Consider the following 15,468-nt stretch of genomic DNA (forward strand, 5'->3'; position numbering starts at 1 on the left):
ATTAAGGATGTGAGGCCCATTTACTCTAATGACAATTAATGATCAAACAATAATGGTTTGGCTTAAAACTGCAGCGGAAAAAGGTTTAAAATACTTTAAAACGGACCTCAGGGTCTAGAAAAATTTCGGCATGATCTCCCCGTAAATAGGACATCCCGAAAAACTCAAGCAGCAATTTATATCAAAATATACAACAACCTATAGCCGCACTGGCCAGGACTAAACAGAAATTAAAACTTACCAAATACTCACCATATCATAAATATCAAAGAGTCGACTCAGAACATCACAAAGCAATCAAATACTACTACAGATACACGGGGCATCTCCCCGACAAATAAAGTACAATACAAGTCTGAAACAAACTCAAGACATACATATAGACTATCTGGGAGACTCCACTGAACAGAACCAAGCAATCCAACCTCAATCCCGAGCTCCACTGGCGGAACCTCGGCCTGATGCTGCAAAACGACTCGGGAGATCTACCATGGTGCCCAAAAAGCAACCACAGCAGCCCCCCAGTAAACAACTGAGGTTAGGATTCTGGTATGAAACAGTTCAACAATAACATAAATCATGCATAATCATATAATGAAATGTAATATGCAATGCATGAAAGGCTCAACGAATAATCGGGATAACAGGAGCTAACAAACGGTACGATAACAACTGGAATAATGCTCGAGCAACAACACAGGGGAGCTACATCGTCATGCAGCTAAACCGCCCTGCCAAGTATGCGAGGTATGCCAAGCTGTGCTGAATAACACCCCTGACTCGGCCTCCATACAGCCGATACGATATAACAGGATGGCACAACAAAACGAACTAGATGACACAATCCCGGCGCTCACCTCAAAAGACTGCACTAACCATGAGATTGTTCAATCACATCTACGGTCTCATGTGTATAGGCCTATCAGCCACACAATGATCCCGAGATAAACAACAGTACCAGATAACAACGGATATCAACAATGGGCTAACAAGAACGATAGGGCTCAACATGAATGTCATAACAGTATGACCGATGCTAAATGCAAATAATATGTCACAATAATAAACATAGATCACAACGAAGGCATTTAACAATTTCCAACAGCCAACAAGTCATACACCCGATCAATGTAACACATGATGACAATTAAACATAATTTATGTTTTACTGTCGTATGTTACCGAGCTGTAACATACATATACCAACTTGACAATCCAATAACAACTTCACTTCAAGACCCTTGGCCTAAACAAAGCAACAATAAACCGATCATGAACTACATTCCATACCAATGTCCAATTTGGCACAAAAGAGCATAAAATTCGTATCTCGCTCAATATTAACTCAAATCAATATCCGCCAATTGAAAATGAAAGATAACTTGAATATCTAACTTTTTCTAGGAGAAACCATCTTCCAAATCTCAGTAGATTAATCCCAGAATTTTCAAGAACACACTGCCACTCAACAGATTTTCGGACAGAATTCTCCTACTAAGCAGTTTCAAAAAAATGAGCATAACTTGCTCAATTCTTAATGGAATTTAACGATTCTTATATCATTAGGAAGATAACACATAGCTCTACAACTTTATTTTGAATCACAAGTCCAGAATCCGAGCGTTTAATTGACAAAAACTCGAATTACAGTAGGTGACCTGCACAGCACCATTTCAGAATTCGATTTGACACATTTTGGTAGAAAAATCATATCAATTACGTTTCTTATCCAAATTTGATGATTCTAGCGGCTATAGAAAGCTAACAAACAGAGCTACAAGTTCTTTTTAAGTCATTTCTAAAAATTCAAATTGTAAAAATCGCAGCAACACCAAAACTCTCACCCCAAAATCGGAAGAATTCGCGCAGAAACAGAGCACCGGAAGAGCAGCTTTGATCTACTCGAATCCTTGCTCAAACTTCGCGATTTCTGAATTGAATCGAAGCCTAGGATGTTAGGAAGACACCCCTTCAGATCGATTGAGATTTGGACACCGGACGGAGGAGATATCGCAACTTTCCCGCAGCTGCTACATGTGTTACGAAAATTGGGTTGAGGGAAATGGGTTTTCTTCTTCTCTCTTTCCTTTTTCCTTCTTTTAAAGGTAAGTTGTGTGTATGTATATGTATATATATATATATATTGTATATTTGGTTACTCAAATAGTAACTCAAGCCCATTTATCCCGGTCTGAATTTATTTTGCTCTCGTGTGTTATTTAAACTCTATATGTATTATTATTTTTTTATATCGTTTTAACTCCGATATTCTAAAATATATTTTTTTAACACACTTCTAGAATTTATTTGGCATAAATAGTTATTTTAATTTACAACTCAATAATTATTCTAATTATGCCAAATTACCGGATAATTAATTACAGGGCCTTACATTTCTCCACCCCTTAAAACAAATTTCGTCCTCGAAATTTCTGTTTATACACATACATCTTACACACGATACGAAACCAACAATACATTACTAAGAATCAAACAGATATGGATAAGATGCTCTCATCTTCTGTTTTGTTTCCCATGTTGATTCTTCTACCCCATGTCTCGACCACTGAACACGTACAAGTGGTATAACTTTATTGCGTAAAACTTTATCTTTATGATCCAAGATACAAACAGGATACTCAGTATACGATAAAGACGGATCAAGTTCAACCTCATCAGGCTGAATCACATGAGACGGATCGGGCTCATACTTACGCAACATAGAAACATGGAAAACATCGTGGATGCCAGACAAAGACTGAGGCAAATTCAAACGATAAGCGCAAGTCCCAATACGCTCAACAATCTTGTAGGGGCCAACGAAACGAGGTGACAACTTACCTCTCATGCCAAAACGAACAACACCTCTAAACGGAGAGATTCTCAGAAACACAAAATCTCCAACTTGAAATTCTAGAGGTCGACGACGTCTGTTAGCATAACTAGCTTGCCGATATTGGGCAGCTTTCATTCTCTGACGAATCAAATGGACTTTATCATGCATTTCCTGAATAATGTCAGGTCCAGTCAACTGCTTCTCACCAAATTCATCCCAACAAAGAGGTGATCGACATCGTCTGCCGTACAAAGCTTCAAAAGGAGCCATACCAATAGTCACCTGGAAACTGTTGTTATATGAAAATTCTACTAGTGGTAAAGCTTCCTGCCAACTGTCTTTAAAATTCATGACTACAGCTCGAAGCAGATCCTCGAGTGTCTGGATTGTACGCTCTGTCTGACCATCTGTCTGAGGATGGTACGCAGTACTCATCGCAAGTTGTGTACTCATTTCTTTTTGGAAACTAGTCCAAAACTTTGATGTAAATCTAGGGTCACGATCTGAGACTATTGCAACTGGAACTCCATGAAGTCTCAAAACATTTTCAATATACAGACGAGCCATTTTCTTGTACGAATACGTCCTCTCATACGGAATAAAGTGTGCCGATTTAGATAACCTATCGACAATCACCCAAATGGCATCGAAATGACGAGAAGTACGTGGCAAATGCGTGACAAAATCCATAGCCACGTGCTCCCAGTTCCACTGAGGAACCTCAAGACTATGCAGTAATCCTCCAGGTCTCATTCGTTCTGCTTTGACTTGCTGACAGATCATACAACGAGACACAAACTCAGCCACATCCTTTTTCATATTCTTCCACCAAAACTGAGGCCGTAGAATATGATACATTTTCCTTCCTCCTGAGTGGATACTATATCGAGTACAATGAGCTTCTTTAAGGATGGTTGTACGCAATTCAGGAATATCTGGGACAACCAATATACGATTCAATCGAAGAGAATCATCTGAGTGAATTGAGAAACCAGATTGGTGTCCTTGAGATACTAACTCATAAGATTTCAGGACTTGATCATCAGTTTTCTGAGCTGACTTTACAATCTGAATCAACTCTGGCTCAACAAAAATCTGAGATACACAAGCAGCATTACCTTGGATTTGAAAATCCAACCCAGAAGTGCAAATATCCTCTCGTAACTTAGAAACATGAATTGAGGATAAACTAATATCAACAACCTTACGACTCAAAGCATCGGCAATGACATTCACTTTTCCCGGTTGATACTGGATCTCACAATCATAATCTTTCAAAAGATCCATCCAACGTCTTTGTCTCATATTCAGATCTGACTGAGAGAACAGATACTTCAAGCTTTTGTGATCAGAATAGATTACAAATTGCTTCCCAAACAAATAATGTCTCCAAATCTTGAGAGCAAAAACGATAGCAGCTAACTCCAAGTCATGAACATGATACTTAGACTCATGCGGTTTCAACTGACGAGAACCATATGCCACAACTCTGCCATGCTGCATCAGAACACAACCTAGACCTCGATTAGATGCATCGGTACAAACAACGAATCCTCCAGAACCACTTGGGATGGTAAGAACGGGTGCAGAAGTCAATCTCTTCTTCAACTCGACAAAACTTGACTCACATTCATCAGACCAAATGAATCTCTGATTTTTCTGAGTCAGTTGAGTGATAGGTCTAGCAATCTTTGAGAAATTTTCGATAAATCTCCGGTAATAACCAGCTAAACCCATGAAACTACGAATCTCTGGCACATTGGTCGGTCGTGCCCAGTTCAGAACTACTTCCACTTTACTTGGATCGACAGAAATACCATGTTGAGATATGACATGGCCGAGAAACACAACTCTATCTAACCAAAATTCACACTTGGATAGCTTGGCATACAACGGCTTCTTTTGAAGAATTCGAAGAACTAATCTCAAATGTTTGGCATGCTCTTCCTCGGACTTGGAATAAACAAGAATATCATCGATGAATACAATCACAAAACAATCGACATATTTACGAAATACTCGATTCATCAAGTCCATAAACACAACAGGAGCATTGGTCAAACCAAAAGGCATAACCAAAAATTCAAAGTGTCCGTATCTCGTGCGAAATGCTGTTTTCGGCACATCTTCTTGTCTAACTCGCACTTGATGGTATCCAGAACGGAGATCAATCTTAGATTACACCGAAGTACCTTGCAATTGATCAAATAAGTCATCAATTCTAGGGAGTGGATTTTTATTCTTGACAGTAAACTTATTCAGTTGCCGATAATCAATACACATCCGCATCGTTCCATCTTTCTTCTTGACAAATAGAATCGGTGCACCCCACGGTGAAGAACTCGGACGAATATAACCTTTACTCAACAAATCATGTAATTGTTCTTTCAATTCTTTTAGCTCAACAGGGGCTAAACGATATGGTGCTCGAGATATGGGTTCAGTTCCTGGCATTAATTCGATACTGAACTCAACTTCTCGTTCTGGTGGAAAGCCATGAATCTCTTCTGGAAACACATCAGGAAACTCACGGACTACAGGAATATCAGAAATCCGTCGCTCATCTTGCGATAGATCCACAGCATAAACCAGAAAACCTTCATGACCAGAATCTAACAATCGATTCATTTCAATGGCAGAAACTAGAGGAATCTTGGCTTGAGAACCACGACCATAGAAATTCCATTTAGGAGCAAAGCTAGGTCTGAAACGAACTATTCCTCGATAAAAGTCAACAGTGGCACGATTTGCAGTCAAAACATCCATACCAACGATGCAATCAAAGTCATGCATAGGTAGAAGTATGAGATTCAGATATAAAACATTTTCATCGTGAAACAAAACCGCATTGAACACCAAATTATCAGTGATAATCATTTTGCCCATCGGAGTAACAACAGATAGATTGGAATTCATACTAGTGGTGCGAAGATCATGCGAAACAACGAATGCATGAGAAACAAAGGAATGAGATGCTCCAGTATCAAATAACACTCGTGCTATAAAACCACATAGAGTACAATTACCAGTAATTACAGTACCTGGAGCTGCCTGAGCCTCATCCTCAGTCAAGGCAAATACATGAGCAGATGACTGATTCTGTTGACCACCTTGCCCTCTGCTCTGATGCGAAGGGCGACTAGGCTGATGGGAAGACTGGGACGCAGCTGGAATTCTATTACCTTGAGCTCCACTACCTGCCTGGGCTGATTTCCCCGTCTTACTAGGACAAACTCTAGAAAAATGACCCGGTCGACCACAATTATTACAAACCCCTTGAACTCCAACACACTGATTACTGGAATGCTTGCCCCCACAGTGATCACAATAAGGTCCACTGTAACGATATCCACCACGGTTCCCTAAACTCGAAGAACTAAAACCAGGCTTCTTAAATTGTTTTCCACGTGGACGAAGAGATGCAGAACCAGATGAACTGAATTGTTGCCTCCCCGACTGATGATGTTGGGTAGGAACTCGATTGCCACTCCTCTTAAGACTAGCTTCAGCCCTTTTTGCTATTTCCACTGCTTCAAGATAATTTAGTGGCTTACCGGTAGAAACAAAAGGGTGCAGATGATCGTTCAATCCTTCAATGAAACTTTCAACAACCGCAACCTGACTTGCAGCCACATGAGAAGCATATCTCAGCATAGCATAAAAAGTATCTGCATAATCCGCCACTGACATATCGCCTTGTTTCAGGTGATGAAACTCTGAAGCTTTAGAACTGTAGAATGATGGAGGACAGTAACACTCCTTAAACTTCAACTTGAATATATCCCACGATGGAATGATCCTCTGAGCATCTAAGGTCATCAATGTAGTAGACCACCACATTTTAGCACGATCTTTCAACTGATGCACAGCTAATCTCAATCGACACTCTGGAGGATACTCAATCAAATCAAACAATTCCTCAATCTCAGAAATCCATAACTCAGCTTTCTCAGCTCCCTCTGAACCACTGAATCGAGGAGGATGCATAGAATGGAAACGCGCAACTAACTCATCCATCCTAAGCTGCTCTAGATGATCAGCAGCTTGCTCAACAAAAGTATCATCAACAACATGGACACGAGGTCTACCACGTCCACGACCTCGACCTCGAGCTAAAGGAATCTCATCAATAGGAATTTCTCCACCTCCTTCTATTCTATACGATAAAACACCAAAACAATTAGAATGGAAGTAAACAAATCATATAATCACATAAGCATGTTGTCAAGTAGCATACACAGGCGCAACAACCATAGTGCCAAGACTGAAGTGTCCTAGACTCTAGTTCGAGCGTATCCCAGTTTACGCTCTGATACCAAGATGTGAGGCTCATTTATTCTAATGACAATTAATGATCAAACAATAATGGTTTGACTTAAAACTGCAGCGGAAAAAGGTTTAAAATACTTTAAAACGGACCTCAGGGCCTAGAAAAATTTCGGCATGACCTCCCCGTAAATAGGACATCCCGAAAAACTCAAGCAGCAATTTATATCAAAATATACAACAACCTATAGCCGCACTGGCCAGGACTAAACAGAAATTAAAACTTATCAAATACTCACCAGATCATAAATATCACAGAGTCGACTCAGAACATCACAAAGCAATCAAATACTACTACAGATACACGGGGCATCTCCCCGACAAATAAAGTACAATACAAGTCTGAAACAAACTCAAGACATACATATAGACTATCTGGGAGACTCCACTGAACAGAACCAAGCAATCCAACCTCAATCCCGAGCTCCACTGGCGGAACCTCGGCCTGATGCTGCAAAACGACTCGGGAGATCTACCATGGTGCCCAAAAAGCAACCACAGCAGCCCCCCCAGTAAACAACTGAGGTTAGGATTCTGGTATGAAACAGTTCAACAATAACAACAATAACATAAATCATGCATAATCATATAATGAAATGTAATATGCAATGCATGAAAGGCTCATCGAATAATCGGGATAACAGGAGCCAACAAACGGTACGATAACAACTGGAATAATGCTCGAGCAACAACACAGGAGAACTACATCGTCATGCAGCTAAACCGCCCTGCCAAGTATGCGAGGTATGCCAATTTGTGCTGAATAACACCCATGACTCGGCCTCCATACAGCTGATACGATATAACAGGATGGCACAACAAAACGAACTAGATGACACAATCCCAGCGCTCACCTCAAAAGACTGCACTAACCACGAGATTGTTCAATCACATCTACGGTCTCATGTGTATAGGCCTATCAGCCACACAATGATCCCGAGATAAACAACAGTGCCAGATAACAACGGATATCAACAATGGGCTAACAAGAACGATAGGGCTCAACATGAATGTCATAACAGTATGCCCGATGCTAAATGCCAATAATATGTCACAATAATAAACATAGATCACAACGAAGGCATTTAACAATTTCCAACAGCCAACAAGTCATACACCCGATCAATGTAACACAGAATGGCAATTAAACATAATTTATGTTTTACTGTCGTATGTTACCGAGCTGTAACATACATATACCAACTTGACAATCCAATAACAACTTCACTTCAAGACCCTTGGCCTAAACAAAGCAACAATAAACCGATCATGAACTACATTCCATACCAATGTCCAATTTGGCATAAAAGAGCATAAAATTCGTATCTCACTCAATATTAACTCAAATCAATATCCGCCAATTGGAAATGAAAGATACTCGAATATCTAACTTTTTCTAGAAGAAACCATCTTCCAAATCTCAGTAGATTAATCCCAGAATTTTCAAGAACACACTGCCACTCAACAGATTTTCGGACATATTTCTCCTACTGAGCAGTTTCGGAAAAATGAGCATAACTTCCTCAATTCTTAATGGAATTTAACGAATCTTATATCATTACGAAGATACCACATAGCTCTACAACTTTCTTTTGAATCACAAGTCCAGAATCCGAGCGTTTAATTGACAAAAACTCGAATTACCGTAGGTGTCCTGCACAACACCATTTCAGATTCGATTTGACACATTTTGGTACAAAAATCATATCAATTCCGTTTCTTATCCAAATTTGATGATTCCAGCGGCTATAGAAAGCTAACAAACAGAGCTACAAGTTCTTTTTAAGTCATTTCTACAAATTCAAATTGTAAAAATCGCAGCAACACCAAAACTCTCACCCCAAAATCGGAAGAATTCGCGCAGAAACAGAGCACCGGAATAGCAGCTTTGATCTACTCGAATCCTTGCTCAAACTTCGCGATTTCTGACTTGAATCGAAGCCTAGGATGTTAGGAAGACACCCCTTCAGACTGATTGAGATTTGGACACCGGGCGGAGGAGATATCGCAACTTTCCCGCAGCTGCTACATGTGTTGCGAAAATTGGGTTGAGGGAAATGGGTTTTCTTCTTCTCTCTTTCCTTTTTCCTTCTTTTAAAGGTAAGTTGTGTGTATGTATATGTATATATATATATATATATTGTATATTTGGTTACTCAAATAGTAACTCAAGCCCATTTATCCCGGTCTGAATTTATTTTGCTCTCGTGTGTTATTTAAACTCTCTATGTATTATTTTTTTTTTATATTGTTTTAACTCCGATATTCTAAAATACATTTTTTTAACACACTTCTAGAATTTATTTGGCATAAATAATTATTTTAATTTACAACTCAATAATTATTCTAATTATGCCAAATTACCGGATAATTAATTACAGGGCCTTACAAAGGATGATGAAATTGTTGTTACTCTTGCAAGGAATTCAGCATATAAAAAAAAGAGATAAAAAAAATCATCAAAGAATAAAGATATGAAAATTCAAATTATTGATGGCGACAACATCACAAGAATTGTTATTGAAGATGATGATGATATTGCTTCTTTCACAAAGAAGAAAAGACGAATGATAAAGGAAAATATCGTGAAAGAGATAAAAGTCCAAAATATAGAGGAAAAAAGGATTGACAAAATTATTTGATTCAAGGTTTAAAATACATTATTTACATTATATTTTTATTTTCTTAAATCAACAATAGTAAAATAATGTGGTCAACACTATGGATTATATATTTTTTTCTTTATCTCATATTTATTTAATAATTTTTTTATGACATCATTATGTGTTATATTTTAAGATTGATTACTAATATATTTTGCAACAATTATAAATTCAATTAGATTTGAAATACAAAACAATTTTTGAACAAATAACATAAATTTAATAAATAAAATAGCATTAAAATCATTTACTAATTGCAAACTTATAATCTCTTCTCGACTCATTTCTTTAACAACATTTATCAACAACAGAGGAGTGTTCCCATGTGTTTTTTCCCAGTAGAATAAAATATAAATAAACATATAAAATTTAAGTTTAAATTTGTAAATCTTAAAAAATTACCATCAAGAATAGCCATTAAAAATATTTATGTGCCTTTATTTTATGGGCAATTTGGAGAAAAATACATCTGTCTATGATTTATTTAAGATTCAGTACTCAGGAGTTTTTTTTTTGTATTTTAATACCTGACAAAAGATCAATTTAGTTTTTAATACATGTTTTATGCATTTTTACTTTTTTACCCTTTTGATTAATAAAAAATGATATAAATACCTATTTCTATTGGTTATCTTCTCTTTCCACTCACCATTCCCAATGTATTTGGATGACATGTAAATTGAATTTAAATTTAAAAAAAAACAAATTCGCAACTAATTGAACTTTTTGAAATACTTAGTTTTACTTGCGAAATACTTAATTTCAATTTTAAAATACTTGATTTAGTAAATAAAATACTCAGAATGTGTATTAAAATACTGAATATTCAAATATGCAACGCAAGTTCACCAAATGCTCGCATTTCCATCCAAGATCCATTTGGATGACATTTTCATTTCATTTAATTATTTTTTTATTGTTAAAAAAATAAATTCGCAACTAAGCATTGAACTTTTTCAAGTATTTAGTTTTACTTGCGAAATACCTAATTTCAATTTTAAAATACTTGATTTGGTAAATGAGATACTCAAAATGAGTATTAAAATACTGGATATTTGAATATGCAACGTAAGTTCACCAAATGCTCGCATTCCATCCAATATGCATTTGGATGACATGTTCATTTCATTTAATTATTTTTTAAAAAAAATTCGCAACTAAGCATTGAACATTTTGAAGTACTTACTTTTATTTACGAAATACCTAATTTCAATTTTAAATACTTCATTTGATAATTGAGATACTCATAAAAATTAATAAAATACTGGATATTCTAGTCGGCAATGTAAGTTCACCAAGTGCTCGCATTTCTATCCAAGATGCATTTAGATGACATGTACATTTCATTTAAATATTTTTTTATTTTTAAAAGAAAAACAAATTTGCAACTAAGCATTTAACTTTTTCAAATACTTAGTTTTACTTGCGAAATACCTAATTTCAATTTTAAAATACTTGATTTGGTAAATGAGATACTCAGAATGAGTATTAAAATACTGGATATTCGAATTTGCAACGTAAGTTCACAAGTGCACGCATTTTCATCCAAGATATATTTGGATGACATGTTCATTTCATTTAATTATTTTTTTATTGTTAAAAAAAAAACAAATTCGCAACTAAGCATCGAACTTTTTGAAGTACTTAGTTTTACTTGCGAAATACCTAATTTCAATTTTAAAATACTTGATTTGGTAAATGAAATACTCAGAATGAGTATTAAAATACTGGATATTAGAATATGCATCGTAAGTTCACCAAATGCTCACATTTCCATCCAAGATGCAATTGGATGACATGTTCATTTCATTTAATTATTTTTTTATTGTTTAAAAAAACAAATTTGTAACTAATCATTGAACTTTTTCAAGTACTTAGTTTTACTTGCGAAATACCTAATTTCAATTTTAAAATATTTGATTTGGTAAATGAGATAGAATGGGTATTAAAATACTGGATATTCGAATATGCAACGTAAGTTCACCAAGTGCTCACATTTCCATCCAAGATGCATTTGGATGACATGTTCATTTCATTTAATTATTTTTTTATTGTTAAAAAAACAAATTCGTAACTAAGCATTGAACTTTTTCAAATACTTAGTTTACTTGCGAAATACCTAATTTCAATTTTAATATACTTGATTGGGTAAATGAGATACTCAGAATGAGTCTTAAAATGCTGGATATTCGAATATGCAATGTAAGTTCACCAAGTGCTCACATTTCCATCCAAGATACATTTGGATGACATGTTCATTTCATTTAATAGTTTTTTTAATTGTTAAAAAAAAACAAATTCGCAACTAAGTATTGAACTTTTTCAAGTACTTAGTTTTATTTGCGAAATATCTAATTTCAGTTTTAAAATATTTGATTTGGTAAATGAGATACTCAAAATGAGTATTAAAATACTGGATATTCGAATATGTAACGTAAGTTCATCAAGTGCTCGCGTAAGATGTATTTGGATGAAATGTTCAAGGACATTTCAGCAGCCACAAAGCTTTGAAGGAGAAAAAAAGGCTTAGAGCGAAGATTTGAAGATTTCCGGACAATGTTCTTCGAGAGAATAGTCCGTGATAGGAACGAGTAGCATAATCCGTGGATTTACAATTTACAGAGAAATATGAAGTCGGATACACGTTGATAGTCATAGTTCAGTAGGTCGAAAGCTATGAGATTTAATAAAACGGCATGCAATTCACCATTTATAAATAATTAAAGAGATTTAATTACTTCACTGAGTTGAATTAGTTTGGCATAGCTTGAGAGGGCGTGTTCAGTTGGATATGAAATCTCGTCGAAAGCATAGATCATTGTCGAACGAATTAAGTAGATTAGCGAGGGTAGGTGAACCGAGATTCACAACAAATTCATTTCTCATTGAACTTTAATCAATCATTCTAGCTTATTTATTTCATCATTTAATCCTTGAACCATTTAATTGAGTTTTTATTTAATAATCGTAGTAGTAAACAATCATCTGAAGTATCGCTGCTAAAAATTGAATAACTGAGAATAATAATTGAGAAATACAGTCCTTAGACAATGAAAGTTTTGCTCAATCACTAAGCATGGAACATTTTGACATCATGCACTTGCGATTATTGAAAGTCAATGACTATATTATTACTTGACATCGTGCACTTGCGATTATTGAAAGTCAATGACTATATTATTACTTGACATCGTGCACTTGCGATTATTTTGAGCTTGAATATTATTAATTTTTACTAAGAATTTTACAATGAAAGTTTTGCTCGATCACTAATCATGGATTACATATTCATCTTATTTAATATTTTTTTGGTAAAAAAATTCTCAAATAAGCATGAAAATTTAAAAGTACTTAGTTTTACTTAAGAAGTACCTAATTTGAGTTTGTAAATACTTGATTTCGTAAATGAGATACTCACAATATGCATTAAAATACTGGATATTCAAATATGCAATCTTTCCATGGAAAATTCATTAGTATACTTATTCATACCATTTAAATAAATAAACATAGTTCATTATTCATCATGGACTAATTGAGAGATGCATTATGAACATAGTTCGTAAATGAGCTTGAAGTTTGCACTTTAAGCATATCTATCGATTCTTGGATCAATGATTTATAAAATACTCATAAATATTAATTGACAATACGTTTTGATATTCATTGAATGACTTATTTGACAATTATACTTATTTGACATAATACTTATTGGTAATTATTCATTATATTTATTAGTATTTTTTTTTTAAATGAGATGAATATGTCATCCAAATGCATATTCCAAGGAAAGATAAATACTTGGTGAGCTTACGTTGCATATTCGAATATCCAGTATTCTATTACATATTATGAGTATCTCATGTACCAAATTAAATATTTGCAATCTCAAATTAGGTACTTCTCAAATAAAAACAAATACTTTAAAATTTTTATGCTTAGTTGGGAATTTGTTTTTTCTTTTACAGAAAAAATATTAAATGATATGAATATGTCATCCAAATGCTTATTCCATGGAAATATCAATACTTGGTGAACTTACGTTGCCTATTCGAATATATAGTATTTTAAAACATATTGTGAGTATCTCATTTACGAAATCAAGTATTTGCAAACTCAAATTAGGTACTTCTCAAGTAAAACTAAGTACTTTAAAATTTTCATGCTTAGTTGTGAATTTGTTTTTTTTTTTAATTATTAAATGAGATGAATATGTCATCCAAATATATCTTTCATAAAAATATCAACACTTGATGAACTTACGTTGCTTATTCGAATATCCAGTATTTTAATACATATTGTGAGTATCTCATTTACGAAATCAAGTATTTGCAAACTCAAATTAAAATACTTCTCATTTAGGAAGTAATATAAAGTATTGGTAGACTTGAATTAGATATTTTTTGTACTAATTTAGATATCACATTTTAACTTCACAAATGACACATCAAAAGTCACTCAATATTACTAACTATATTTTTTTATATCCCGAAATAATCAAAATTGAGTCTTAAAATGATAAAATCAATTATATGTGAAATCAAAATAGGTATTATTTGTACCAATTTTAGGTAGCACGTTTTTTATTCACAAATCTCATCATAAAAAAATATTCAATATTATCTTCAAATTATATATTTTGACATACTCAATCGAATTTGAGTATTTAAAAGGTAAAATCAAGTGTTTGTGAACTCGAATTATGTATTATTTGTATTAATTTAGGTATCACATTTTTGTTTTACGAATATCATCATCAGTGTCACTTAATATTAACTTCAAATTATATTTTGGCATCCTCAAATAATTGGATATGAGTATTTACGGGGTAAAATAATGTATTTATATACTCTAATTAGATACTCTTTGTACCAATTTAAGTATCACATTTTAACTTCACAAATGACACAATCAAAAGTCACTTAATATTACTTGAAACTTAAGTATTTTCTTACACATTTGAAGTATTCAAATAGCCAAAATCAAATATTTGGAACCCGGAAATAGGTATTTTATTGATCAAAATAAGTAATTTTTCTAATTCAACAATGAGTGAGAAACTGTGTTTTTTCAAAAATTAGATGACATGAATAAGTCATCTTAATGCATTTTCAATGAAAATACCAACTTTATTGAATTTATTGTGATAGCTCGAAGATCCAATATTTTCTTACACATTTGGAGTATTCAAAGAGTAAAATCAAGCATTTGGAACTCCAAAATAGATATTTTGTTGGTCAAAATAAATACTTAATCTTATTTCATGATGAGTGATGACCTATGTTTTTTTAAAAAAATAAAATGACATGAATAAGTCATCCTAATGCATTTTTCATGAAAATACCAACAATGACTGAATTTACGGTGAATGCTATTTTCTTATATATTTGGAGTATTCAAATAGCGAAATCAAGTATCTGAAACCCCATAATAGATACTTTGCATGTCAAAATAAGTATTTACTTTTATTCCATGATAATTGAGAAACAATATTTAATGGTATAATTTTGATGGATAAAATAATATATTTATTTAAATAATAAAGGATAAAAATGTAAAGTTTTCTTAATGGGTAGTTAAAACTAAATGTATAGAATTGTCAGGTACTGATTTCTAAAAAATTATGGCTAGGTACTGAATTTT

General features: G+C 34.2%; 1 protein-coding gene and 1 long non-coding RNA gene across 2 annotated transcripts; both read right to left on the minus strand.

The window, feature by feature from the left end:
* Window positions 1-250: 250 nt before the first annotated feature.
* On the minus strand, window positions 251-2,214 carry LOC142531204 (uncharacterized). Its single transcript, XR_012816233.1, has 3 exons — window positions 1,845-2,214; window positions 1,198-1,246; window positions 251-485 (listed from the first exon to the last, which is right to left on the minus strand). It is a non-coding gene; the product is annotated as an uncharacterized LOC142531204 (long non-coding RNA).
* Window positions 2,215-2,482: 268 nt separating this feature from the next.
* LOC142530512 (uncharacterized) lies at window positions 2,483-9,305 on the minus strand. Its single transcript, XM_075636346.1, has 6 exons — window positions 9,002-9,305; window positions 8,357-8,405; window positions 5,029-6,992; window positions 3,782-4,107; window positions 3,119-3,607; window positions 2,483-3,007 (listed from the first exon to the last, which is right to left on the minus strand). Exons 3-6 carry the CDS (start codon window positions 6,851-6,853, stop codon window positions 2,483-2,485), a joined length of 3,165 nt encoding a protein of 1,054 aa, XP_075492461.1. The 5' UTR covers window positions 6,854-6,992; window positions 8,357-8,405; window positions 9,002-9,305.
* Between the last annotated feature and the right edge of the window lie 6,163 nt (window positions 9,306-15,468).

The sequence above is a fragment of the Primulina tabacum genome, chromosome 17, assembly GCF_025594145.1.
Source record: "Primulina tabacum isolate GXHZ01 chromosome 17, ASM2559414v2, whole genome shotgun sequence".
Lineage (NCBI taxonomy): Eukaryota > Viridiplantae > Streptophyta > Magnoliopsida > Lamiales > Gesneriaceae > Primulina > Primulina tabacum.